The sequence below is a fragment of the Myotis nattereri genome (genome assembly GCF_964212035.1).
Source record: "Myotis nattereri genome assembly, chromosome: 3".
In the NCBI taxonomy this organism is placed as follows: Eukaryota; Metazoa; Chordata; class Mammalia; order Chiroptera; family Vespertilionidae; genus Myotis; species Myotis nattereri.
The window spans coordinates 178,567,227-178,591,014 of record NC_138077.1 but is presented as its reverse complement, the minus strand read 5'-3'; the positions used below and the strand labels follow the sequence as shown (position 1 = coordinate 178,591,014).

The window sequence follows — 23,788 nt, the reverse complement described above, 5'->3', positions numbered from 1 at the left end:
TCCACAAAAATCCAGGTCGGCCATCCTAAGATTTGGTGGCCATCAGAGTCTGTCTTCGACAACAAAATCCCACATCTAAGATTCTATGTCTACGATTCCAAGAGCATAAAACTCTTTTTTTTAGTATGATCCTAGTTATTAATAATTATATGCATACATATATAAACAAACAGATTTCTTGTAGTATTAGCAAGAAATGCTAATAATTTATGGATAGTGGAAATTTGAATAGTGTTTACTTTTTTTATTTTTTTTTATTTTTTATTGCTTTATTGCTTAAAGTATTACAAAGGGTATTACATATGTGTCCTTTTTCCCCCCCGCCCTTGACAATCCCCTGGCCTCCCCTAACCCCCAGTGTCTTATGTCCATTGGTTATGCTTATATGCATGCATACAAGTCCTTCGGTTGATCTCTTGAGTATAAAATTCTAAGACACTCTTCCTTCTCTTGCTGAAGGTTCAAGATCAGGGCACGTGGCATTTCCTGATGGGGGGGGTCCCTGGGTTCTCAGAACAAGAAGTCAGGCAAAGGTGCTGTTGATGGGCTTTATTCCTTGTCTGGGAGCCTTGCAGCCCACCCTGTGCAAGGATGAGGCCTGCGGAAGACTGCTAGCCAGGTAGGGAGACTGCTAGCCAGGTAGGGAGACTGCTAGCCAGGTAAGGAGACTGCTAGCCAGGTAGGGAGACTGCTAGCCAGGTAGGGAGAGCCCCGAGCACCCGGGGCTGACCGCGGCCCTGCCCCTTTCCTGTTCACGGTGCAGCTCTGCGCTCTGCTCCAGCCGCGGCTTTTCCGGCTGCAGGACCCCGACACCCACTCCACGGCTTGAGTCAGGGCTTCATTTTAAGGACAGAGTGCCGCTCACGGGACAGAGACCGGCACTAAGGCCTCGGGGATTGTCCCGGGAACTAGAAACCCGACATAACGAGACAGTCATCTCCTGTATCTCTTAGGAGACTCGCAGCCCTCTGATTTTCTCGGCGCATTTGCCCAATTCTGCCCTTCCGTTGGCGGTCTCCTGGACCAGGTCCTTCCACCTCCATGAGCACAAACTGCCCTGCAGTCTCCAAGTCCCACTCCAGCTCCCGAAAGAGAATCTGATTGGCTCTGTGCAAGCAGCGCCCAGACTTGGCCCGATGGGCTGTGGGCAGGGCCTCCAGGGCGGGGCCTCAGACGGAGAAGGCGCGGCGGCCCCGAGGCGCCCGGGCGCCCTCCCCGTCGCCCTCCATGGTCTCGAAGAGCAGCCGCACCAGCGCCGGTCGCCCCTGGCTCACCAGGGCCCGCGCCAGCCCCAGCACCTCGCCCGTGTGCCCGCGCCACACGCGCTGCAGCTCCTGCCGCAGGCGCGCCGCCGGGTACTTGCCCTGGGCGCGGCGCAGCCACGCGTCCACCTCGCGGCCCAGCTCGCCGTCGCTCAGCTGCGCCTGGCTCCACTGCGCCAGCAGCGCCTCCAGCAGGCAGCCGAAGCCCTCGGGGTGGCTGCAGCCCGCGTCGTCCAGCTCCACCACGCGCTTGAAGCAGGCCGCCGCGTTGGCCTCCTCGCCCTTGATGCGGAGGCACTTGCCCCGCAGCAGCTGCAGCTCGGGCAGCGTGGCGCCCAGCTCCAACTCGCCCGCCTTGGCCAGGAAGACCAGCGCCTGGTTCAGCGCCGCCTCATCCACCGCCAGCAGCTCCTGCATCGCGTCCACGCCCATGTAGTAGTAGACCTGGGGTGGGGTGGCCGGGGTGAGCCTTTCAAACCCCCACCCCGCCCCACCCCACCCCCGCTCGCCCTGGCTGCTCCCCGCTACCACACTTATTCACTGCAAATTTTGGTCCCCCTTCCCTGGAAAAGGAGAGGCAGTATTCTGATTCCAGCCCCCACCCTACCACTCTTGGCCACGTAACCTTGAGCAAGGCAACGTGTGGGCCTAGTTTTCTCATGTCTGAAACATGATCTTGTCACCGTTTGGTAATCATTCCCCGTGCACACTTCCTGAGTGCTCGGAAAGAATCAGGCCTGTTCTCAACGATGTACGTGCATTTAACCCTCCCCCGTAGGAGGCGGGTACTGTTATCAGGTAGGGCGATGTCCCCTACGACTCCCTGTGTCCGAGGATCCCAGGCCTGGCCTGGCAGATAGTAAATAGGTTCTGAGTAAGCCATTGGCTGCGCAGCAAGCCAAGAGCTGCCTTACCTGGCCGATGTCCAGGTAGGTCTTGAGGCCTGGGCATACCTTGACCACTTCCTCGAGGTCGGCCTTGGCGCAGGCCAGGTGGTTCCTGTCAGGCATGCCTCCGAGCCCCATCTTGACCCGCTCCAGGTCGTGAAGGTAGGCTGTGATGTGGACCTGCCCAGAGAGTCCGCTCAGGGAAGATGCTCCAAGCAAGGCCCCTCTGCCCTCCTTTCTACCCTAAAGGAAGCCGGCCTTCTCAGCAGCGACTCAGGGAGGTGTGTGGTGGAGCAGAAAGTCCCTGAGGTGGGGCCCAGGAGTTCTAGGTTTCAATGCTGTGCCAACCTGGGCTAGCCACTCCCCCTTCTGAGCCTTAGTTTCCCTGTCTGTTCAGTGATGAAGTAAAAGCCCTTCATTCATTCACTCATTCACTCATTCATTCAACATATATGTATTGAGTGCCCACCATATGCCAGGCCCTGTGTTAGGTAGTGGGGTGCAATGGTGATAAGACAGATAAGCAAGTTCTACCTGCTCTGGTAGAACTTAACATTCTAGTAGGAAGATGATCACGAAGAAGTAAACAGCACCATTTCGAGTGATAAGTGCTATTAACATCTAAGCACGGTGATGGGATTGAGGTCCCTGGGGAGAGCTCTGATTGACCACCTCAGGCTGCCCCTGATTACCCTACAGCCTTTCCCAAGCACCTCCCCTGCTCCAGGCATGGTGCATTGGATGGTACCCACTTAGTCTTCTTACCACCGGGCCTCGAGTGATGAGTGGAGATTCCAACCCAGGACGGTCTGACTACACTGGGCACCAATCAAGAAGAGGCTGCAGGCCATTGCAGGTTATTGTGGAACGGACGCTGCAGTGGGTGGGAGGGTCCTTTATTCTTTCACTCAACAGCTGTCCAGAACCTAAACTGTGTGCCTCGTGACTCCTAAGCTCCCTCCTACCAGGAAGGCTTCATTATCTTTGCGCTCTGGCAACAGGGTCTTGGCCCGGGGCCCCTGTTGTCTGATTCCCGAGGTAGGAGGAGGTGGAGTCAACGGGTGACTCACCTTGGCCCGTGTGCAGTACGCCTGCCAGTTGAGCTCTGGATCGCGTAGGATATCCAGGGCCATGTTGCAGGTGCCAATGGCCATATCCTGCTTTCCCAGGAAGTGGAAGATTTTGGCCAGGCGATTCAGGATCGGGGGTTGGTCCTTGGCAATCTCGATGGCCTGGGGAAAGGGAGGAGGGTAAGAGCACACAATTTGTCTGTTGGCCTGCAAGAACTAGCTAAATAGTGCCTGACCTTCAGGAACCCCAACTCTGGACAGAGCCCCGTCGTCGCATTGCTTATTCCCCATAGCCACCTGCTGGGAAGTGCAGACTTCTTATGGAGCCCAACACTTGGGGTACAGCTCATTGCCACTTAGCTCTCGAGAGCTCGACTCACTGCCATGCTCTCTGCCATGCTCAGGGGTCATGTCCAGTGAACCTCTCCAGACCCCAAGCAAACCCCTTCTCCTCAAGACACATCCAGTGTGCTCCTCCCCATTTCTCAGGGCAGATGGGCGGAGTGGCCAGAACCAGCCTCGACCTCCCTGTACCCAGCGCAGTGTTTCTAGCTCGGCCACAGCACTGAGCCCCTGTTGTTACTGATGGCTGCTGTGCGCATTCTCTGCTGCCCCTGAGAGGGTGAGTTCCTGCGGGGCCGGGGCCCTGCTGGGCATCTCTTTGCCCCAGCGCAGAGTAGGTGCTCAAGGAGGGGTGAAGGCCGTGTTTTTGTTACATTGGACATAACTCTCAGAACACTCATGAGCCAGTGCGAATGCTCTGTCCTAAGATCTCTCATCACGAAATTGCTCAGCACCCACCGGCAAGCAACAGGGATGCGCCCTTGCAGGGCACGGTGCTGCGAGCACAGGCCAGTGATATCGCAGGGCCGGCCTCCAGGGAAGACTTCAAAACTGAGCTGAGTGTAGAAATTGCCACATACACAAGGTGCCAAGAATACGGCTTGAACAGCACTTGACAGGTCATAATGAACAGTTTTGTCTGCTAACTCCTTTGAGTTTCTCAATCATCCAGAAGGCAGACGGACCACACAGGTAACAGATAAGGAGGCTCGGAGATGGAAGTGACTTGCCTTAGGGTCAGCCGGCCTGTGGGCACAGCTGGCACTAGACCCTGGCTAAACGTATCCGCTTTCCACTAGGCCACTGCAGGTGGGAGGGACGTGAACCAAGGCCCAAGGGGAAAAGCCTGAGGGTGTATCTGGGAAATGGTGACGAGCATAGAAGACAAAGCTGGACACAGGCTTAGGCCAGACCAGGTGTGGGCAGGGCCTGATTCTTTTTCTTTTTTTTAAAATATATTTTATTGACTTTTTACAGAGAGGAAGGGAGAGGGATAGAGAGTTAGAAACATCGATGAGAGAGAAACATCGATCAGCTGCCCCCTGCACATCCCCCACTGGGGATGTGCCTGCAACCAAGGTACATGCCCCTGACTGGAATCGAACCTGGGACCCCTGAGTCCGCAGGCCCATGCTCTATCCACTGAGCCAAACTGATTAGGGCCAGGGCCTGATTCTTTGGCAAAGAGGCTCGATGACAAGGGAGCACTTCTATTTTGTTTGGGACGGAGAGAAAGGCCTGGAGTGAGGGCACTTCCTGGGTGGGCACACAGTGGGGGGTGAAAGTGGGGGGGGGGTGACACCCAGAGAAGCAGAGGGTTCCAGAAGAGGAGGATGGGTGGTAGGGAGGTCCCAGTTTGGAGAGGGGGCGTGGCTGGGGCACATACCTTGCCGAAGCAGTCCAGGGGGTCGGTCCCTGAGTACCCGCAGTCGTGGACGCCCATGGGGGTGGTGGAGAAGGTGTGCTTTCTCTCCAGCAGCATCCCGAGGTAGCACCAGGCCAGGGCTGGGGGGAGTGGGGAGAGGGGTCTCTAGGAGGCAGCAGGGAGGAGAGAGGGAGAGGAGCCACGAGGAGGGAGGGGACCAGCTGCACCCAGGTGTCGGCTCCCAGGAAGACAAAGGGGTCAGTGGCATGAAATCCCGGAGGGCCACTCAGGGTCCCACTGAGAGAAACAGGTGGGGAGAGGGGATGCGTGAGTGAATGGATGAACGCACGGTGGTGCTAACCCATGTTAACTGCATCCCTCAGGGGACCCCCGAGGGTGCACAGCCTCTCCGGCTGCAGCTCAGTCCTGGCCCCTGTTCTAGCCGCGTGGCCCTGTGAACCACGCCCGCACTGCTCTCCAGCACAGCCTCCTCCCCAGCCAGGACGTGGGCTGAGAGGCTGAGCGACGCCTCTGAACCGGTCCGAGACGCACCTGAACACGTGCGGTTGTAGTACTTGTGATTGGTGTGCTCACCTGTGCAAGGTGAGTGAGCTCTCGAGATGAACAAGTGAATATATGAGACAGAGGGTGAGGGAGAGAAACAGGGTCCAAAAAAGGGAGGCAGTTCTGGGGGGTGGGGGGCAATGACAGACAGGCTGCTCTCCACCATCCCCGCGCCCTACCTCGGTGCTGGGGGTCCGAGGACTTGAGGACTTGGCGGAGCAGGGCCAGGGTGCGGTTGAAGGCAGGCAGCCTCTTCTGCTCCTCTCTGCCCAGCTCCAGGAAGATGCCATCTAGCCTGTGGCCGAGGAAAGGATGCAGCTGGTTGGTACCCCCTCCAGGCTGTCCCCCAGGTGCTGTAAGTCCTCCCTTTCCCAGGCCACTGGCAGGGAGGGGGGCTTGGGGAGCCCTTGCCATGGAGATGGGCTCAGCCACTTCTCCCCTGGGCTCCAGGCCACGCCTCCCCCCATCCCGTGCCCCCTTCCCAGCCTGACCTGATGAAAAGCGTTGCCATGGTGAAGTACCAGCCCCTTTTCTCCTCCATGGGGATCTGGGGAAGCAGAGAATGGCCGGTGCTGCTGTTATCGAAGTACTCAGGCTACTGTTCATAGATTCCCACATTTTCCCTGAACCCCGAGAAGCAGCCAGTAGTACAAGGGCTTTGGCCTTAAACATTCTTGATCTAGTCCGGGCTCTGCCATTGACTGGCCGGGTGACCTTGGGCAAGTCACTTCCTGTCTCTGGCCACAGAGGATTTGACGAGATGACCTGTGGGAATGCCCTGCATAAGGAGCCCAGCACAGAGCCCGTGCAGGATACATTCCCTCCCCTCCTGGCTTGCTCTCCAAGCTGAGCTCCCCTCCCTGGCTCCCCACCTGTGCTCTGCATCCCCCCACCCAGGGGCCCACACTCCACTGGTCACCTCTCCCCGCCGTCCACCCGCTCTTCCCCTTGACACCCCCCTCGGCTCCCACCTTCCTGAGAAAGCCATGCTGAGTGAGCTCAGCTGAGGCCCAGGACCCCCCTGAACCATCTCCCATCGTTATTCTTGCCAACCTTGCTGTGCATTTAGACCGACTTGGGCACCAGATAAAATATTTATGCTGTTATTTATGGGAGTAGCTGTTCCTGCCTCGGGAAGGAATTTTAATGAAAACCAATAAAACCCCCAGTGCATATCAGCAGCTCTGCTCAGGCTCCAGCCCCTCCCTCTGCATTCATCTCCTGTCGATGAGCTCCAGGCTCCTTTCTGCACTCACCCCCACCACACTGCGGCTTCCTCAGCTCAGACCCCATCCTCCCTCCCCCATACCCCCCCCCCCCCGGACTGCTAGCAGCTGGGGTGAATGCATTCAGTGCAGCCAGCATTTCTGGGCATCTGTGGTGTGAGGCCCAGTGTTGGGTGCGGTGGGGATGTGGAACTGAAGGGAGCCGCACCCTGGCCCAGATGGGCTTGCAGCCTGGCCGGGGAACAGACCCAGGCATAAATAATAGGGCTTGACTGAGTGCCTGACACGTGCCAGGCTCCCGGTACCGATGACCTCAATCTCACAACACCTGGGTGTCATCCCATTTTACAGAGGAACATATTAAGGCTCAGAGGGGTGAAGTGCCTTGCTCACGTTCACACAGCATGCGGATGTCAAAGCTGGGATTTGAACCCCCTTGTTAGTCTCCAAAGCCCATGCTTCCCTCACCACAAGGCAGAGTTTGATCAAGGCCCTGAGAGGGATGCAGGCAAATAAAGCAGGATGGAGACAAAGTGTAGCAGAGGATGGGCTGTGGGTGGGTTTTGAATGGCCGTGGTATTTCAGAGGGTGGGGCGGGGGACAAGGGCGCTGATGGAGGGCTCAGCATGGAGCTGTGTGGGCAGCCTGGTGAGCTGGAGTGTGGCCTGTGAGGTGTGGTGTGGGGAGGCCATGGATGAGCTTGGAGGGAGGAAGAGAGGAAGGGAACCTGTGAGTCAGATCCCAGTGAGTGAACCAAGATCGACTACCACGAGGAGGCCCCACTAATTGCATTTCTCAGCAGCTCCTCCCCAGGTATCTTCCTGTGTGGCCCAGGCTGGGCCCTGGGGATAGGAGAGGAGAGAGGCAGGTCCTGCTTTAGGAGTTTCTGGTCTGGCAGGAAAGTCAGAACCACAGACCCAGAGTAAAGGAACACCAGGGGTATGGGAGAAGGTACCCTACTAGGCCCAGGGGTACCCCCAGGCTTCCAGAGGAGGGCGAGCCAGAGCAGGGTTCCCAAGGACAAGTAGGAACCAACCCAGTGGGTACGATGTGAGGAGGCATTCCAGACGGAGGGGACAGCGTGTGCAAAAGCTGAGATGAGTGAGCACGGTGTGTCGGGGGCTGCGTGCAGCCCCAGGGGGCTGGAAGGGGGAAGAGGGGGCGGGGTGAGCCAGCAGGACTACCCCAGGAGGAGCCTCTGAGTGCCAGGCTTAGGACCTGGAGCTCATCCACAGGGCAGCAGGGAGCCATGGAAGGGGTTAGAGCCGGGGAGTGCCAAGATCCAACGTGTTTTTACATCCACCTTGGAGAGGAATCCTGTTCTGTTTGAGGGAGTGTGTGTAGGGGGCTTTAGCGGGAACAGGGCTGTCCGGAGGGGAGAGAAGCAGGTCTCAAGTGTTAAGGGGCATCCTTGAGAGCTCAGGGGGGGAACACTGGCCAAAGCCACAGCGGAGGTCAGCTGCTGGGTAGCCTTCCCTGCTGCACCTACAGAGGACCTGGGATGTGGGGTGGGAACTCAGACTCATGGGACAACACTGTGGGCCAAGCTGGCTGAAGACCTGGACTTCAGATCTGGTCCTGACCGTGGAAAGATTGAAGGCACGTGTGCCTCAAGCTCCCTGGCTGCTGGTAGGTGTGATCTCATGACCTCTGACCCCAGGCCCACTCCGAGGTTGGCCAAACTGAGTCATGGTAGGTAGAGACAGAACCTGCTCCCCCTCTCAGGCTCCTTATGAGGAGGTGTGGCCACAAGCGAGAGCAGGGGTAGGAGATGTGGGGGCTGGTGGCCTGCGGCTGGCACGGGGCTGGTGAGTTACACCTCGGGCTGTGTCCTTATCTGCAGAGGATGATAATACCAGCCTCACAGGTATGTGAGGCAGCGCCCAGCCTGGAGTACTTGCTCCGCTAATGTGTGCTCCCGTTCTCCTGGTTTGGGTTAAAGCTGAATGGAGTTAGGGGCGTCTAGGAGGCCACGCTGCCCACTGTGGCCTATTGCAGTTCCCCACGGGGCAATGAGGCCCCAGGCCCTGGAATCCGCTCTCCAACCACTCTCCACTCCCTGCTGTGCTCCTAGGCCTCAGATCCTGAGGGTCCCTGGCACCGTTCTCGCCTCCACAGGTCCCCAGTGTGGGAGAGTAATGTGGTGTCCTCAGGGCTCTCCCTGGCTCATCGCCATTCTCTTGCTTGGTATTCAGGCTGCAACAAATTATGTCACATAGTACATGACAGAGCTGGGAGTTAAACTCATGCCTTCATAGTCCTAGCTCAAGCCTTGTCCACAATCCTCAGTCATTTTGACCAACCTCCTTATTATATCTCTGAGGACACTGAGACCACAGAGGTGAAGCAACTTGCCAAAAGTCACACAGAAGTTAGTGTCAGGGGTTAAAAATCCAGTGGTTTCACCACCACTCTGAAATGCTCGAGTAATTCAAGAGCTTGGTTATGGTTTGAACTAAGCAAACAATACTACCACCTGGTGGCAGAATGCTCGAATTGCAGGGACAACTCAGTGTCCTCTCCTTCGCCTTCGCAGCCGCTCTCAACCTGTGGGTCGCGGCCCCTTTGGAGGTCGAAAGACCCTTTCACAGGGGTCGCCTAAGACCATCGGAAAACACATATATAATTACATATTGTTTTTGTGATTAATCACTGTGCTTTAATTATGTTCAATTTGTAACAATGAAAACACATCCTGCATATCAGATATTTACATTACGATTCATAACAGTAGCAACATTACAGTTATGAAGTAGCAGCGAAAATAATTTTATGGTTGGGGGTCACCACAACATGAGGAACTGTATTAAAGGGCCGCGGCATGAGGAAGGTTGAGAACCACTGGACTGGAAGACTGAAACTGATTTTCAGAAAAGTAGCAAGATGAGTGACATCTGTATGACATCACAAACACAGTCCCTTTTTAGATTCCCGCTTAAGAGTTACACTTGCAGGAGGGCTTATGGGGTGGTAAATACGGAATGGAGTTCATTGTTTAAATGGATCTGATCTGAAACCTTGTTGTGCCTGAGGTTTGATCTTCTAGCTCCGTGATGAAGCTATTCTCTCTGCTGTGCAATTCTGGCCCTGAAATGGGCTGTCTCTTTAAGAATTCCTCTGGTTGTAACTGAAGCAGCAGCTGAAGCTGTTACCAGGGGCAACCTGGCAAGCCATCGTGCGTTAAATTAAATTAAACAGGCCTCTGACTGCTCCCCCCTCCTGGAGGAGGGAAGGGCTGTTCCACCTCTCTCCCGGAGAATAAAGTTGCTGTGAAACCTCTTACGCTGCAAGGAATTCACTTCCAGAGTTGATGGCTCCCAGAGGCAAGATGTTTGCAGGCAGCCTGGGGTGAGGGATGGGGTGGGGGGCTGCAAAGACCTCTGCCAGAAGGGCGTTTACTGAGGGCCTGCCTGGCGTGGGATCTGGGCAGATGGCTCACCCTTTCTCCTGTTACATCCTTATCTCGAGCTGGGGCTTCTGGGGCCTATAAGAGGGGGCTGGCCAGTGTGTGAGTCAGCCCAGGCTTCAAGCTGGAGGGCTCTCAGATGTGGCTGCTCCTCGGGGCAGAGCTGTGGGAGGGGACTGGGCAAGGTGCAGGTGCCAGCCCTGAACCTGACTTGAAATCCTTAGACCCTGGAGCTGAGGGTGGGAGTGAGGACTAGGCCTCGGAGAGGGGTTCTCAGGACATCCCCCAGCTTCTCTGAGTATTTAAATAACCTGGTGCTCAGGCCAGGTCTCTCGGACGTCAAGTGAACGTTTTCCCAGAGCACCCCGCTGCAAGTGTTCATGCAATGCTTATCGTCTAAGAAGTGCACGCGCACAGATGCCACTCGATCCTCAGCACATCCTGTGTGGAATGTAAGCTGGGTTATCACTACCCTCTTAGCACAGATGTCCTTAAAGTCACACGGCCAGTATGAAAGCCTGGACCGAAACCTAGGAGTGGGGCTTTTCTTGCCATGCTGATCACAGCAAGTTTTATGGGGCACTTGCTATGCACCAGGCACACGGTTTGCCTGTGTTAACGCTTCCCGCCCCCTCCAGACTCACCTATGAGGTAGAGACTTATTATCCTGATTTTATAGATGAAGCAGCTGTGGCACAGAGTGGCCCAGCTAGAAGGTAGCAGAGCTGGGAACTCGGCAGCTTAGCCCCAGAGTCCCTGCACCCAACGACCCTAGACGAGTGGTTCTCAAAGTGTGATCCCGGGACCCACAGGATCAGCATCACCTGGGAATTGATAGAAGTGCAGATTCCTGACTCACGAAATCAGAGACTCTGGGGGGCGGGGCCCAGCAACCCACGTTTTAACAGGCCCTCGTGGGAGAAACCTGTACTGCACTGCGGGGAGCCCAGTGAGAACAGGCTGGCTGGTGGGTCTTTTGTAAATGAGCCGAAGGATCAGAAGTTGTAACCCTCAGGAAAGCCTGAAGATCCTGGAGTTGGGTGTGTAAGTGACAACGGTGGGTGGTTTGGGTGAACCTGCAGAGATGAGTAGGATGAGGATAAGCTATTACAGAGCGGGTTTGTGTTAACTCAGGGGTACAAGGCTGGATCTTAGCCATTCTATTTACTTTGAAAGGTGACCCCCCCCCCCCCCAAAGAAGGAAATGCATGGGGCTGGCTATTTTAAAGATCTCAACAGAAGATCTGTTAGTATACCAATGGCTTACGATTCTATGGGCATCTGAATAGGCTAGCCAGGGACCTTGTTGGTTCTTAAGGAAAATATTCGCCTTGCACTTTGAACTTTGCCCCTGATGACTGCTGTACTTTACATCTGCCAGTTAGTTCCTGACAGCTGACTCATGTTCTCCCAGGGAAGGGGCAATGAGCAGGGGAGGGAGTGAACATTTCTGAGCATGGACTACCCACTGGGCATGTAGTGCATCATGGCCCTGGATCCTCACAGCAGCCCGAGGTGCAAGGCATCCTTCTCTTTTACAGGTGAGGACGCAGAGGCTGAGAAAAAGCCTCGGACCAGCCCAGCCCCACAGCCCGGGACAGGGCAGAAGTGTCCGGATCCAGTTCAGACCTGCCTCCCTCCAATGTCCCTGTTCTCCCCACCTCAGCAGGCCAACCCTGTGAAAGCTGACACTGCGGAAAGAAAAGGCACAGCAAGGTGGCCGGACTCAGGAGCGTGTTCTGCCTGCACAACTGGAAAGTCCTCTGTGAGGACCCAGCAGCCTCCCTGATCTGCACACGAGCCCTGCCCCCGCCCCACCCCACATCCGTCTTCCCTGCCACCTGCCGGGCGTGCACAGAAAGGCGGCGCAGGGGGCTTCTCCTCTCCGGCGGGTGTGGGAGTAAACAGAGGGATGGGACTGGCGGCCACCCCTGCCTAGAAAGGCTGCTGGCTCAGCCTGGGCCTCAGCTTCTGCCTCTACAAACTGGGATGATCCACCTGGCCGGCCTGAGCCACAGGGGTGGCGGTGGTGGTCCGTGTGACAGGTACAGGGGATTTGAAGGATGGGTGCTATGCCATGGAAGTAAGTCACTGGTGCCTCCCTGTCTTGTGTTCCCTGGAGGGTTCTGTGTGAATCTTAAGATCCAATCAGGTCAACCGCAGCTCCCTGTTGTCACCCTTTCTGGTCCTTCCTAGGTCTGCCCTGCAAACCCAGGCCCTGTGGGTCACCTTTGCTTTGCACTGGTCCCCAGACTTGCAGACTGCCTTGAGCCACTTCTCTCTATTCCACTGTCTCCAGAGAAAAGGGATCCCGTCTAGTCTTGGGTCCAAATCCAGCTCTGGCACCGGTAGAGGCTGGGTGGGTCTAAGAAGTGCCTTGCCCTCAGAAGTAACGGTAGTGATGCCTGCATTTTCTCAGCTCCTCCCATGGGTCCCACAGGTGCTGTGTGTACTCTTAAATGACTTTATCTTTTCTTCTGTAAAAGGGGCAGTTGGGCCCGATGATGCAAAGGCTTTGGCTCTGGGTCCTGTATCAAATGAGGAGGGGAGACTCAGTTCCCAAACTTTGCCAGGTAAGCAGGGAGAGAAGCCAGCAGCAAACCCAGAATATGCTAATATGCAAATATGAGTGGCACCAAGGCCATCAGAAGGACGGAGCTAGAGCCTCAGGAAAGCTGTCCCTTCGCCTGGGCTTTATGTCCCAGAGACTTGAATCTGCTTCTTTCTCCCTGCTCATCTGTAGAATGGAGCTAATACCAGTTCTGTTTTCCCAGCATTTCTGGGACCGAGTGAGCTAATCTATGAAAAGCACATGAGTGCACAGTACCTAGCTCATCAGCCAGCAGTCATTTATCTCCTTTCCTAGTTGAACCAAATCAAACCACTTAGATTTGTGGAGTGTGTGTGTGTGTGTGTGTGTGTGCGCACTGGGGACCTCGGGATTGCTGACTGGCTGTGTCCTTGGCCTTCCTGCTAGGTCCCCACCCGCTGGGTGTGGAGATGGGGAATGTCCACACCTTTGTTTGTGAGGCCAGCCTGCTAGCACTGCCTGCCTCCCCACCAACCCCTGCTGGCCAGGTGAAATCTGGTACAATGGGTCGCCTTGGGCAAGTTCCTTCCACCCCTGAGCCTGTTATGTCCTTGGTACAGTAAGGAATCACAATACTCAGCTGGCAGAGTGTCTGTGAGGTTTGAATAAACATCAAATGCAACAGTGAATGTGAACTTCTGAGCTCCATGCCTGGGCACAGGCTGGGGCCGAGGGCACCCACTGCAGGGCAGGCCTGCCCTGAGCTGTGTGTAGGAGTGGAGAACCTGCAGCCCCGCACGTGTGCATGTGTCAACTACGGGGGAAGGGAAGACACTCAAGTGGTGAGTTAGCTTGGGACGGGGATATTACTTTAAGAATTATGAATTTGAATCATCTTATTTACAAAAAAAAAATAGGGATTTTAAGACTTAAAATTCAGTTATTCAATTACATTCAACTTAACAGTAGTCACAAACTCCTTCTGGGTGCCCAGCTCTGTGCTAGACAGTCGTTGGTGGGGGAAGATGGAGGGAGACACAGGGTTCCCCTCTAGGGGGCAGATCCCTTGAGATAAGCCAGAGGCTGGGAATGGCTTTGCTAACAGCAACAGCAAAGTGCTGTGGGGCCAGAGGGTGGGCAGGGAGACAGGCTGGGCCCCTAATTCGATCTGCATCTGCCTGGAGCCTTTCATGTTCTCTCACTTTATCCACACAGAAACCCTGTGAGACATGTTAGAATCCCACTTTGCAGATAAGGAAACTGAGGCTTAGAGAGGTGAAATGACTTGCTGATGGAGACAGAATTTTAACTTGGTCTAATTCCAAAATATTCTTAATACCCACTCAACCTTGAAATTTGCCACCAAGAATTGATCTGTGGCTGTGTGTGTGTGTGTGTGTGTGTGTGTGTGTAAAGGGGATGGGAGGAAGGGAGGAATGACAGATAAAAGCAATCTGCCTGATCATATTTTTGTAATTTGAGAAAGAGGAAAGGGAATGAAGAGCTGGGAAAGGAAGTCATAAACACTCACCCACACACACATAAACACTCTGCTTATTTTTGGATTATGGGCCAAATTATCAGCTTTTATAATGTTTTTCTCTTATAATTTTATTAGCAGACTAGAGGCCTGGTGCATGAAAATTCGTGCATGGGGGGTGGGTGTCCCTCAGCCCGGCCTGTGCCCTTTTGCAGTCTGGGAGCCCTTGGGGGATGTCCACCTGCCTGCTTAGGCCTGCTCCCCAGGGGATTGGGTCTAAGACGGCTTAGGCCTGCTCCCTAAGCCACAGATGAACATCCTTAGTGTTGCTGAGGAGGTGGGAGAGGCTCTGACCACCGCCACTGCGCTTGCAGCCATCGGCCTGGCTTGTGGCTGAGTGGAGCTCCCCTGTGGAAGCACACTGACCACCAGGGGGCAGCTCCTGAGTTGAGCATCTGCCCCCTGGTGGTCAGTGTGTGTCATAGCAACTGGTTGTTCCTGGTAGTTCCTCCGTTAGGGGCAATTTGCATATTAGCCTTTTATTATATAGGACTAGAGGCCCAGTGCACAAAAATTTGTGCACTCGAAGGGGAGAGGGGTCCCTCAGCCCGGCCTGTGCCCTCTCGCAGTCTGGGACCCCTCGGGAGATAACGACCTGCTGGCTTAGGTCTGCTCCCGGGTGGCAGAGGGCGGGCCCAATCCCTAGGTGCAGCCCCTGGTCAGGCTCAGAGCAGGGCCGATTGGGGAGTTCGGGCACTGCCCCCTGTCATGCACAGAGCAGGGCAGATTGGGAGGTTGCGATGCCACCCTCAGTCACACTCAGGGTAGGGCCGATTGGGGGGTTGGGGCACCGTCCCCTGTCACACTCAAGGCAGGGTCGATGGGGAGGTTGTGGCGCCACCCCCTGTCACGCATAGAGCAGGGCTAATCAGGGGGTTGGGGCTCTGTACCCTGTCACGCACAGAGCAGGGCCGATCAGGGGGTTGGGGAGCTCCCCCCATCAGGCACAGAGCAGGGCTGATCAGGGGGTTGGGGCGCCTTCCCCTGTCACGAACAGAGCAGGGCAGATAGGGAGGTTGTGGCCCCGCCCCCTGTCACACACAGAGCCACAGGGCGATCAGGGGGTTTGGGCGCTGCCCCCGTCACGCTGATCCCGGTGCTGGGAGGCATATTACCCTTTTACTATGTAGGATAGAGGCCTTGTGCATGGGTGGGGCTGGCTGGTTTGCCCTGAAGGGTGTCCTGGATCAGGGTGGGGGTCCCCACTGGGGTGCCTAGCCAGTCTGGGTGAGGGGCTGAGGGCTGTTTTCAGGCCGACTGAAGCTCCCAACTGCTCCTTTTTTTCTTTTTTTCTTTTTTATTCTGGGCCAGCTTTAGCTCTGGCTCCAGCTCTGAGGCCTCTGCTGCTGCTGAAAGCAGGTATCTGGTTTGTTTCAGTTCTATAATCGAAACAATGTATAACTCCAGCTCTGAGATCCTGGGCTCGCTGAAAGCAGGTTTCTGGGGTTTTGTTTAGCTTCTATATTTGTTACAATGTTTCTTAAACTGCAGGCTCAGAGGCCGGCAAGGCAGGCGGGGAACGTTGGAGTCCTCCGGCACTGAAGCAAGCAAGCCTCATGTTAGTTTCAAGCTGCCTGGCTGCCGGCTGCCTTCTTGGCTGGCAGTTAATTTGCATATTGCCCTGATTAGTCAATGGGAAGGGTAGCAGTCGTACGCCAATTACCATGTTTCTCTTTTATTAGATAGGATGAGCAGCTGTTCATTGGTTCTTCAGCTGCTCTTCATCCTTTGAATGGCAGGGGCTCCTCCTGCCTGGGACAGTCCCACCCCATTAGGATGGAGTCTCTTGGAGCTGCAGCACTGGTGGGTCAGACCATCAGCTGCTCACCCAGCTGTGCTGCTGTGGGTGGTGACCCTCTCAACTGGGTCCCACAACTGCTGCTCTGCAGTTCCATCTCCTTCTCCCCCAGCCCCAACTGTGACTTCATCTCTGCCCTCATCCTTCCAGACCTCCCTAATGATACATGGAAACCCACCTTTTCTCCCTCAACACTCCATCCACCCTAGATTCCCAGTGGTTTTCAAGGGGTCACCCTTACCACCCGCCAGCCAAAAGCACGGCACTCATCACCCCCCACTTCTCTGACTTCTCCAGAAAGAGCAGAGGGTTTGAAGTCGGGCAGAATAGGTGGATTCAACTGCCACTTACAGTGACCTGGCGCAAGTTACTTAGCCTGGCTGTGCCTCAGTTCCCACATCTGTAAAATGGGATCAGGGGTTCTTGTGAGGACTGCCTAGGATAAAGTCTGGAAGGCACCCACAGAAGATATTCGTGAATATGACTGTGGGAAGCTGTGTGTGGGAGCAAGGAAGCCTTCAAGGGGGGGGGGGTGACATTTGAGCTGGGTCTTCATGGATGGAGTCTGTTTCTAGGCAGAGGGCACCATAGCTGTGCAGGGAGGTATGAAATAGCACCATGTGTTTGGAGAAGGATAAGTAGTTTAGACTCGCTGGCACGTAGGTTCCAGGGGAGTAGGAGGAACTGTGGCAAAGGGGAGGGCGGGACCCAGATTCCAGGGAGCGGGCAGTCGTTCTTCAGGGCCGTCCGGTGCTCCTCCCCCTGAAGCTTCTGGCTGCCCCTTTCTGGGCCTAACCCCTGCTCCAGTGTGGGTGCCACCAAAGCCCTGGGGCTCTGCAGGTCCCCCCAGGCCCTCTGCTGGGCATGCCCTCACCTCCTTCCTGCCAGTCAGCCCACTCCTGCCTGTTCCCAGCCGCCCTCAGCCACTGGAGCTGAGAGGGAGTGCTCCTCCTCCTGACGCAGGCACTGCCCTCCATTCCCAGGACCTGGACTCTCAGGGCACTGCTGACTCCGACACTGGTCCCATGTTCCCAGAGTCCCTGTCCCTTGTCAACCAGGGGGCCTACTTTGGTTCGGAAAGCATGGTCTTTGTTGTACAGCCCGTGGAGATGACTGCCACCCGGCACAGGCCACGCCATGAATGCCCGTGACCTCAGCCAGTCGTAGGTACTTGTCCCTTTGGCTCCTGCTCCCAGAGGATGGGCCCAGGCAAGTCTGGTTAATGAAGAAATATCTCCACCCTTTGTCCGTGAGCTGCTTAAAGACAGGGCCTGGCATGCAGCAGGTGCTCAGCCGTGTTAAGATGCTGAGTACGTGCCTCTCAGACATGCCCAGAATTGACCAGTTTATGCACTTTCACCTGACGATTCACTCGGATAATCAGTAAACCGAGATCACTATCGTTTAATGTTCATGAAGCAGACACTGAGGCGAGAGACGAAAGTGACAGCAAAATCATGAGAGCTGGGGGCTCCACCCCAAGCCCCCTTCCTCTGATTATAATGGAGTCATCGTCATGATGCTGACTGTAGCTATTTCTTGAGCACCTACTCTGTGCCAGCTACTTTACAAGCACCACCTCTTCTAATCCCTGGATGATGAAATGGGGAGCTCCAAACCCCCAACTTTCTCCTGGGATTTGTTGGGAGAAACTGACTACAGCCTCTCTGTCCAGACCTGGGGAGCAGCGGCTAGGCCAGGCCTGAGGACACAGCACAGAGGCTGGTGGCCACCTCCCACCTATGCAATCAGCTCTCTCCCTGGGGCGCTGGGCAGCGCCCTGCTCGACACTCTCTCCTCTGGGAGGTCCCTGACTAGGTAGGTGGCCCTACCAGGGAGGGAGGAGCCAGCCTCCATTCCATCCCTATCCCCAAGCCTCTGACTTCCTGATTCCCTCCTCCAGGAAGCCTCCCCCAGGAGCCCCTTCCGGAGAGCAGGAGGGGACCTTGGAGACCCTCCCCCGCCTCTCTCTTTCACAGATGGGGAAACCACAGCCCAGGCAGGAGGAGGCCTCCTGGCTCCCAGCCCAGGGCGTAGGCCCCACTCTGCTGCCAAGACCACACTCAACACAAACATGCTGGCTATGCCTTCCCACTGAGGGCAGCTGTCACTCAGGGCCTCGGGCTTTAAAACAGGAGACCTGGGCCCCTGTTGGGCCCTCGCGTGGCCACAGCTGCACCCAGTGTGGGGCGGAGGTGACCCCCTCTGGCCGGGAGAGGTAGGGGCTGTCTGTGATCCTGCCGTCTCTGTGCAGGCTCTATTCCAGGTGCTTCCCAAATATCAGCTCTTAGCTATGACATCAGCCAGACGAGAATGTCCCCATTTAACAGATGAGGAAGCCAAGGACCTCAGGACCATTATATCCCCATTTTACAGAGGGAAACAAGTCCAGGGTTGCTAAGGACAGATGGAGGTGAGAGAGCATGGGGGAGCTGGGATTTGGACCGGACCCCCTGACTGAGTACCAACTTCATCTCCACCCTGTACTGCTCCTCGTTAAACCCCTGTGCTCCACCCTGCATCCCCTGAGGCCAGGACTCCACATTTCCTCTCTGAAGCCAAGAGCTTTGTTGGAAAAGGCTCTAAGGCAGTGGTTCTCAATCTTGGCTGCACATTAGAATCACCTGGGAATCTTTTTAAAATTCTGATTTCTGGGCCTCATCCTCCGGAAATTCTGTTTCTTTGTTATGGGGTGGGGCCACAACATTAGTAACAAAGAAACAGAATTTCCGGAGGATGAGGCCCAGAAATCAGGATTTTAAAAAGATTCCCAGGTGATTCTAATGTGCAGCCAAGGTTGAGAACCACTGCTCTAAGGGGATGCCAAGCTTTGTGAGTGGAGCCCTGTGTGAGGAGTGTTGCTATTTAAATATCACAAATCTAAACCATAATAAAATGTCATTGTTATCAGTTCAACTCTGCCTGTGCTGTGCCTTCACAGAAAAATCACGATACCTCTCTGAACTGAGGTCCCCTCTTCTGTAGGAAGGAGGACAAGGCCTCTAGTCGCTGGTCATCCAAAGCAGGCTGCCTCTGAGATGGCGCCCAGGGTTCCCTACCTCCTGATATTCGTGCCCCGTGGAATCCCCTCCTTTCTGTGTGGACTAGACCTACCGACTCGCTTCTACTGAGCAGGATGTAGTAAAAATGATGGCTGTCCACATGGCCAGGATTTGAGGGAGGCCTCTGGCTGCAGCCAGTGAGGAACTGAATCCTGTCAACAGCCATCAGAACGAGCTTGGAAGGAGAGTGAGCAAACCTTCAGATGAGACCACAGCCCAGGTGCACCCAGCTGAGCCACCAAACCCTGCGATAATAAATGCTTCTTGCTTTAAGCTGCTATGTTTCGGAGGGTACTAGTATTTGTTATGCAGCAATAGGTAACTAGTACACCTAGTATTTGTCTATTTAGTGCCAGGCCTTATGCTGCACCTACATTCATTCAAGATACATTTAGTGAGTCCGCTGTGTACCAGGCATGGGGTGTAAGCCAGGCAAATGTCCTCACTCTCAAAGACCTGAAGGTTGAGCTGGGGAGACAGACTTGTAAATGGACGGCGTGAGCAGTGCTATGGGATCCCAGGGAGGCACCGACCCAGCCTGGAGGAGTGAGTGGAGGGATGTCTGAGACTGGAGAACCTTCCAGGCAAAGGTAAGCAGAAAGGCACCTCGGAAAGAGGCTGAGAGAGTGACAACGTGGGTGCAAGGAGACCTGGCTCAGGGGGGCCAGGGGAAGCAGACCACAGGAACAGCCTGGCTGGGAGGGGGCCGTGGCAAAGGGGGCTGTGATCACGCAGGGCCTCCCATGCCCACCGCAGAGCCTGGGACTTGTCTACCAGGCAGTGGGAGTCACTGGTGGTTGTAAGCAGCTGCGGAGCATGGGTAGCAAGACTGAGAACATGAACTGGCTGCAGGTGGAGGATGAGGCAGAAGGTCAAACCAGAGGGCAGGAACCCAGGCAGGCTGATGGACCGGTTCAGGCAGGAACTGATGGAGGCTGGGCTGGCGGAGGGAGGCTGGAGAGGAGCGGACAGACCTCAGAGATATGAGGAGGCAGAATGGACAGGATTTGAGGTCTGAATGGGTGGGGATAGGGGTGAAGGGGAGAGAGGAGGTAAGAATGCGGCCCAAGTGTCTGGCGCGGTGTCCCCAGGGTGCCTTTTCTTTGGGTGGGTGTGCACAGGCAGGTGGACAGTTACTTGCTGGGAGGGGCAGGATGAGAGGGATGAGTTAGTCAAGTGGAGTTTGTGGTGCTGCCAGAATAAAAATCTACGGCAGCTGCCCCACTAGGAAGAGGGCCTGCCCCTGGCCCAGCAGAGAAAAGTTACAGAGTTGGTCTGGCCCCCACGGGCGATGCTGAGAGGAGAGGGATATTGGAAAGGTTCTCTGGAATCCAAGGGGCCAGGATTTGCGTTGCGTAGGCCCTCCTAGACTCTAGGAGGTTGCGGGAACAGCCTTGCAGACTTTGGGGACCACAACCTCAGCCCCCCCAGCCCGGGGAGGAGCCACCTACCTGCTGCCCGTAGCTCAGCGCCTTGTCGTAGAGCGTGATGCCCGCCGCCAGCACCTGCGCGCGCTCCTCTGGGCTGGCGCAGCCCACGTCGAAGCCATGGGCATAGCCCTGCTCCGCCAGGCAGCGCGCGGCGCGGACGTGGGAATCCCGGTCGGCCTCGGAGTCGGCGTCGGCCGCCAGGCCCATGAGGCCGGCCAGTCTCCCGGCGCAAGCCTCTTCCTCTTCCTCCTGCCCCAGCCGCCCGTACACGTGCGCCAGGTTGGCCCAGGCGTTGAGGTTGCCCGGATCCTCACGGGCCACCTGGAGGAAGCTCTCGCGGGCCTCGTCCAGCTCGTCCAGGTAGAAGGCAAAGGTGCCCAGGAGGTGGCGCACCGCCGAGCGCCGCGGGGCGGCCGCCAGCCCCAGCTCCTGCCGCAGGCCTTCCCGCTGCAGCTTCAGGTCCCGGGCGCGCAGAGACGCCGGCGAGCGCGGCTCAAAGTTCAGCTGCATCTCCAGGTGGAAGTGGCCCGGGAGGTAGTCCAGGTCGTCGATGAGGGCGTCCAGGTCCTCGGCCACGGCCTCGGGGTCCGCCATGTCTGCCCCGCCGCTCCCCGGACCCGGCCCTTGAGCCGGAGGCTGCGGAAGGCAGTGGATGGGGCGCCCCGCGAGCCAGCCTGTCGCGGGGAGCTGCAGGTCAGCGCGCGGCGGCGCAGGGCGCGGCCACCTCCGGGTCCCGGGGCGCCTCCCGCCCGTGGGTAGGTCCCTGTGGGCGTTTCCGTTTTCGCCACTCAGGTGCACAACCAGGTGTGCCAGACAAACAGGTGCATTGCCAAATTCGGGCGCGCAAAGCCCGGTGCACGGCCAAGGCGCGTTTTCACTCTCTGTGCGGAGGAAACGGAGGCTCAGGAGGGAAAGGACATGCCGAGGTCGCGGAACTGAGTCACGCTCAACCAGGCCTGGAACCCAGCCAGGCTCTTCCTCCGTGGGCACTGCTCCACCCTCGCTGACCGGCAGAGTCAGGACTGGCCCTTCCGGCCACCTGCACCAGCCCGCTCACCCCTGCTGCGGTCCCATCGCCACCATAGCTCCTCAGTGTTGGTGTTCTTCCTCCCGCAGAGCCTGCCACCTCCCTCCCTCCCTCCCGCCCGCTCCTCCGCTGGCCTCATTTACCCGGCTTCGCCACCTGGATATCCCTGCCTTCTCTGCGCGCAGCTGGCCCCATTGCAAAGACAAGGGGCTCCATGTGCTGGTTCTCCAGTGCCGTTGTGCGACCTGCATCATCTCACACTGCAGACTTCCCTGTCTGACATGAGGTGACTTCCCCTCCCGCAGGGGCAGGGTAGATCTCAAGGGTAGACCTGGTTAGTTTCACTCTGGATACTGCCAGCTCCCACTCCTTGCCCTTGGTCCCAGCCCATCCAGCACTGGACCCCTGGCCTTGTAAGGCGGGGTGGGCTCCCTACCCTCCAGAAGGCTGGGCCGTCACCACCATCCCGGCTGCAAGGCTGTTTGTCCTCCAGTGCTTGGCTCTTGTGGCAAGTCTGTCCCTTTTCACTGAGGCTGGGCTCCTGAGACCCTGTTGCTTCAACTTTTTGAAAAATAGAGCAGCAGCTTCAAAAGCAGAAATAGAGCCCATTAGTAAACTTGGAAAAAATATTTGACTTGAACAATAAAAAAAGTAAATTAAAACAATATTCTGTTGCTATTTTTCACCTGTAATTTTAATTTAATAATTTTTTTGTTAATCTTCATCTAGGGATAGTTTTTCATTGATGTTTTTAAGAAAGTGGAAGGGAAAGAGGGACGGAAGGAGGGAAGAGAGAGACAGAGAGAAACATCAATGTGAAAGAGACATATCAATTGGTTGACTCCTGCACGCACCCCGACCAGGTCCAGGGATCAAACCTGCAACCCAGGTACGTGCCCTTGGCTGGGACCTGCAACCCTTTGGTGTGTGGACCAACACTCTAACCATTGAGACACACCAGCCAGGGCTAAAGTTTAATACTTTTCTGGTGATCATGAGATGAAATGTCGGCTCTCACCCTCTTGGAAGGAGAAGGAATGGATTTCAGAGTGTGTGGCTTTTTAAAATTATTTGATTGTGGTAATATACACTTAACATAAAATTTACCATTTTAGCCATTTTTAAGTGTACAGTCAGTAGCATTAATTATATTCACATGGTTGTGCAACCATCACCACCACCCATTTCTAGAACGTTTTCATCTTCTCAAACTGTAACTCTGTGCCCATTAAACAATAATTCCCACTCCCCCCTTCTCTAGTCCCTGGTAACCACCACTCTACCGCTGTCTCGTATGAGTGGAATCTATATATACTAGTATATAAAAGCCTAGTATACAAAGTGTCCCCTTGGGAGTTCAATCAACCAGGACAGTGGTTGGCAAACTCATTAGTCAACAGAGCCAAATATCAACAGTACAACGATTGAAATTTCTTTTGAGAGCCAAATTTTTTAAACTTAAACTATATAGGTAGGTACATTGTTATTAACTTAATTAGGGTACTCCTAAGGCTTAGGACAGGGGTCCTCAAACTACGACCCACGGGCCACATGCAAATACAAATATTGTATTTGTTCCTGTTTTGTTTTTTTTTACTTCAAAATAAGATATGTGCAGTGTGCATAGGAATTTGTTCATAGTTTTTTTAAAAACTATAGTCCGGCCCTCCAACGGTCTGAGGGACAGTGAACTGGCCCCCTGTTTAAAAAGTCTGAGGACCCCTGGCTTAGGAAGAGGCACACTCAAGGGGCCAAAGAGCCGCATGTAGCTCGTGAGCCACTGTTTGACAACCACGGGACCAGAGTTTGATTGCTCGCTGTGATGTGTGCTGACCACCAGGGTGCAGTGCAGAACAAAGGAAGGCCCTGGCCAGCAGCCAGGGAAGGGAGGCCCCAGCGGCAGCCAGCAGCTGCTAGGGACCCTACCTGTGCACGAATTTTGTGTACTGGGCCTCCAGTAATATAACATTTGCCCTTTTGTGTCTGGCTTATTTCACTTAGAATAATGTCATTGTTCTTCTATCTTGTAGAATACTTCAGAATTTCCTTCTTTTTAAGGCTGAATATTTCATTGTATGTACATGACCCAGTTTGTTTATCCATTCACCCCAAGAGAGTGGCTTCTTTCTCTTGACTATTGGGAACAATGCATGTACAAATCTCTACTTAAGACCTGCTTTCGATCCTTTTGGGTATATACCCAGAAGCGGAATTGCTTGGTCATATGGTAGTAATTGTAAGTTTAATTGTTTGAGGAACTGCTATACTACTTTCCATG

The 23,788-nt window shown here is 55.3% G+C and overlaps 1 protein-coding gene across 1 annotated transcript; it reads right to left on the bottom strand.

Moving 5' to 3' along the window:
• Positions 1–266: 266 nt before the first annotated feature.
• Positions 267–21,597, bottom strand: TTC22 (tetratricopeptide repeat domain 22). Its single transcript, XM_081085756.1, has 7 exons — positions 20,505–21,597; positions 5,983–6,038; positions 5,671–5,786; positions 4,949–5,067; positions 3,220–3,381; positions 2,177–2,329; positions 267–1,706 (listed from the first exon to the last, which is right to left on the bottom strand). Exons 1-7 carry the CDS (start codon positions 21,075–21,077, stop codon positions 1,170–1,172), a joined length of 1,716 nt encoding a protein of 571 aa, XP_080941882.1. The 5' UTR covers positions 21,078–21,597; the 3' UTR covers positions 267–1,169.
• Positions 21,598–23,788: the final 2,191 nt, after the last annotated feature.

Excerpts from the sequence above, each read along its gene's own strand:
- TTC22 (XM_081085756.1), bottom strand. The coding sequence starts at position 21,077 with ATGGCGGACCCCGAGGCCGTGGCCGAGGACCTGGACGCCCTCATCGAC. Across the intron at positions 2,330-3,219 it reads CGTACTGCACACGGGCCAAG|GTCCACATCACAGCCTACCT; the intron begins GTGAGTCACCCG and ends CTCTCTGGGCAG. Across the intron at positions 1,707-2,176 it reads CCTACCTGGACATCGGCCAG|GTCTACTACTACATGGGCGT; the intron begins GTAAGGCAGCTC and ends ACCCCACCCCAG.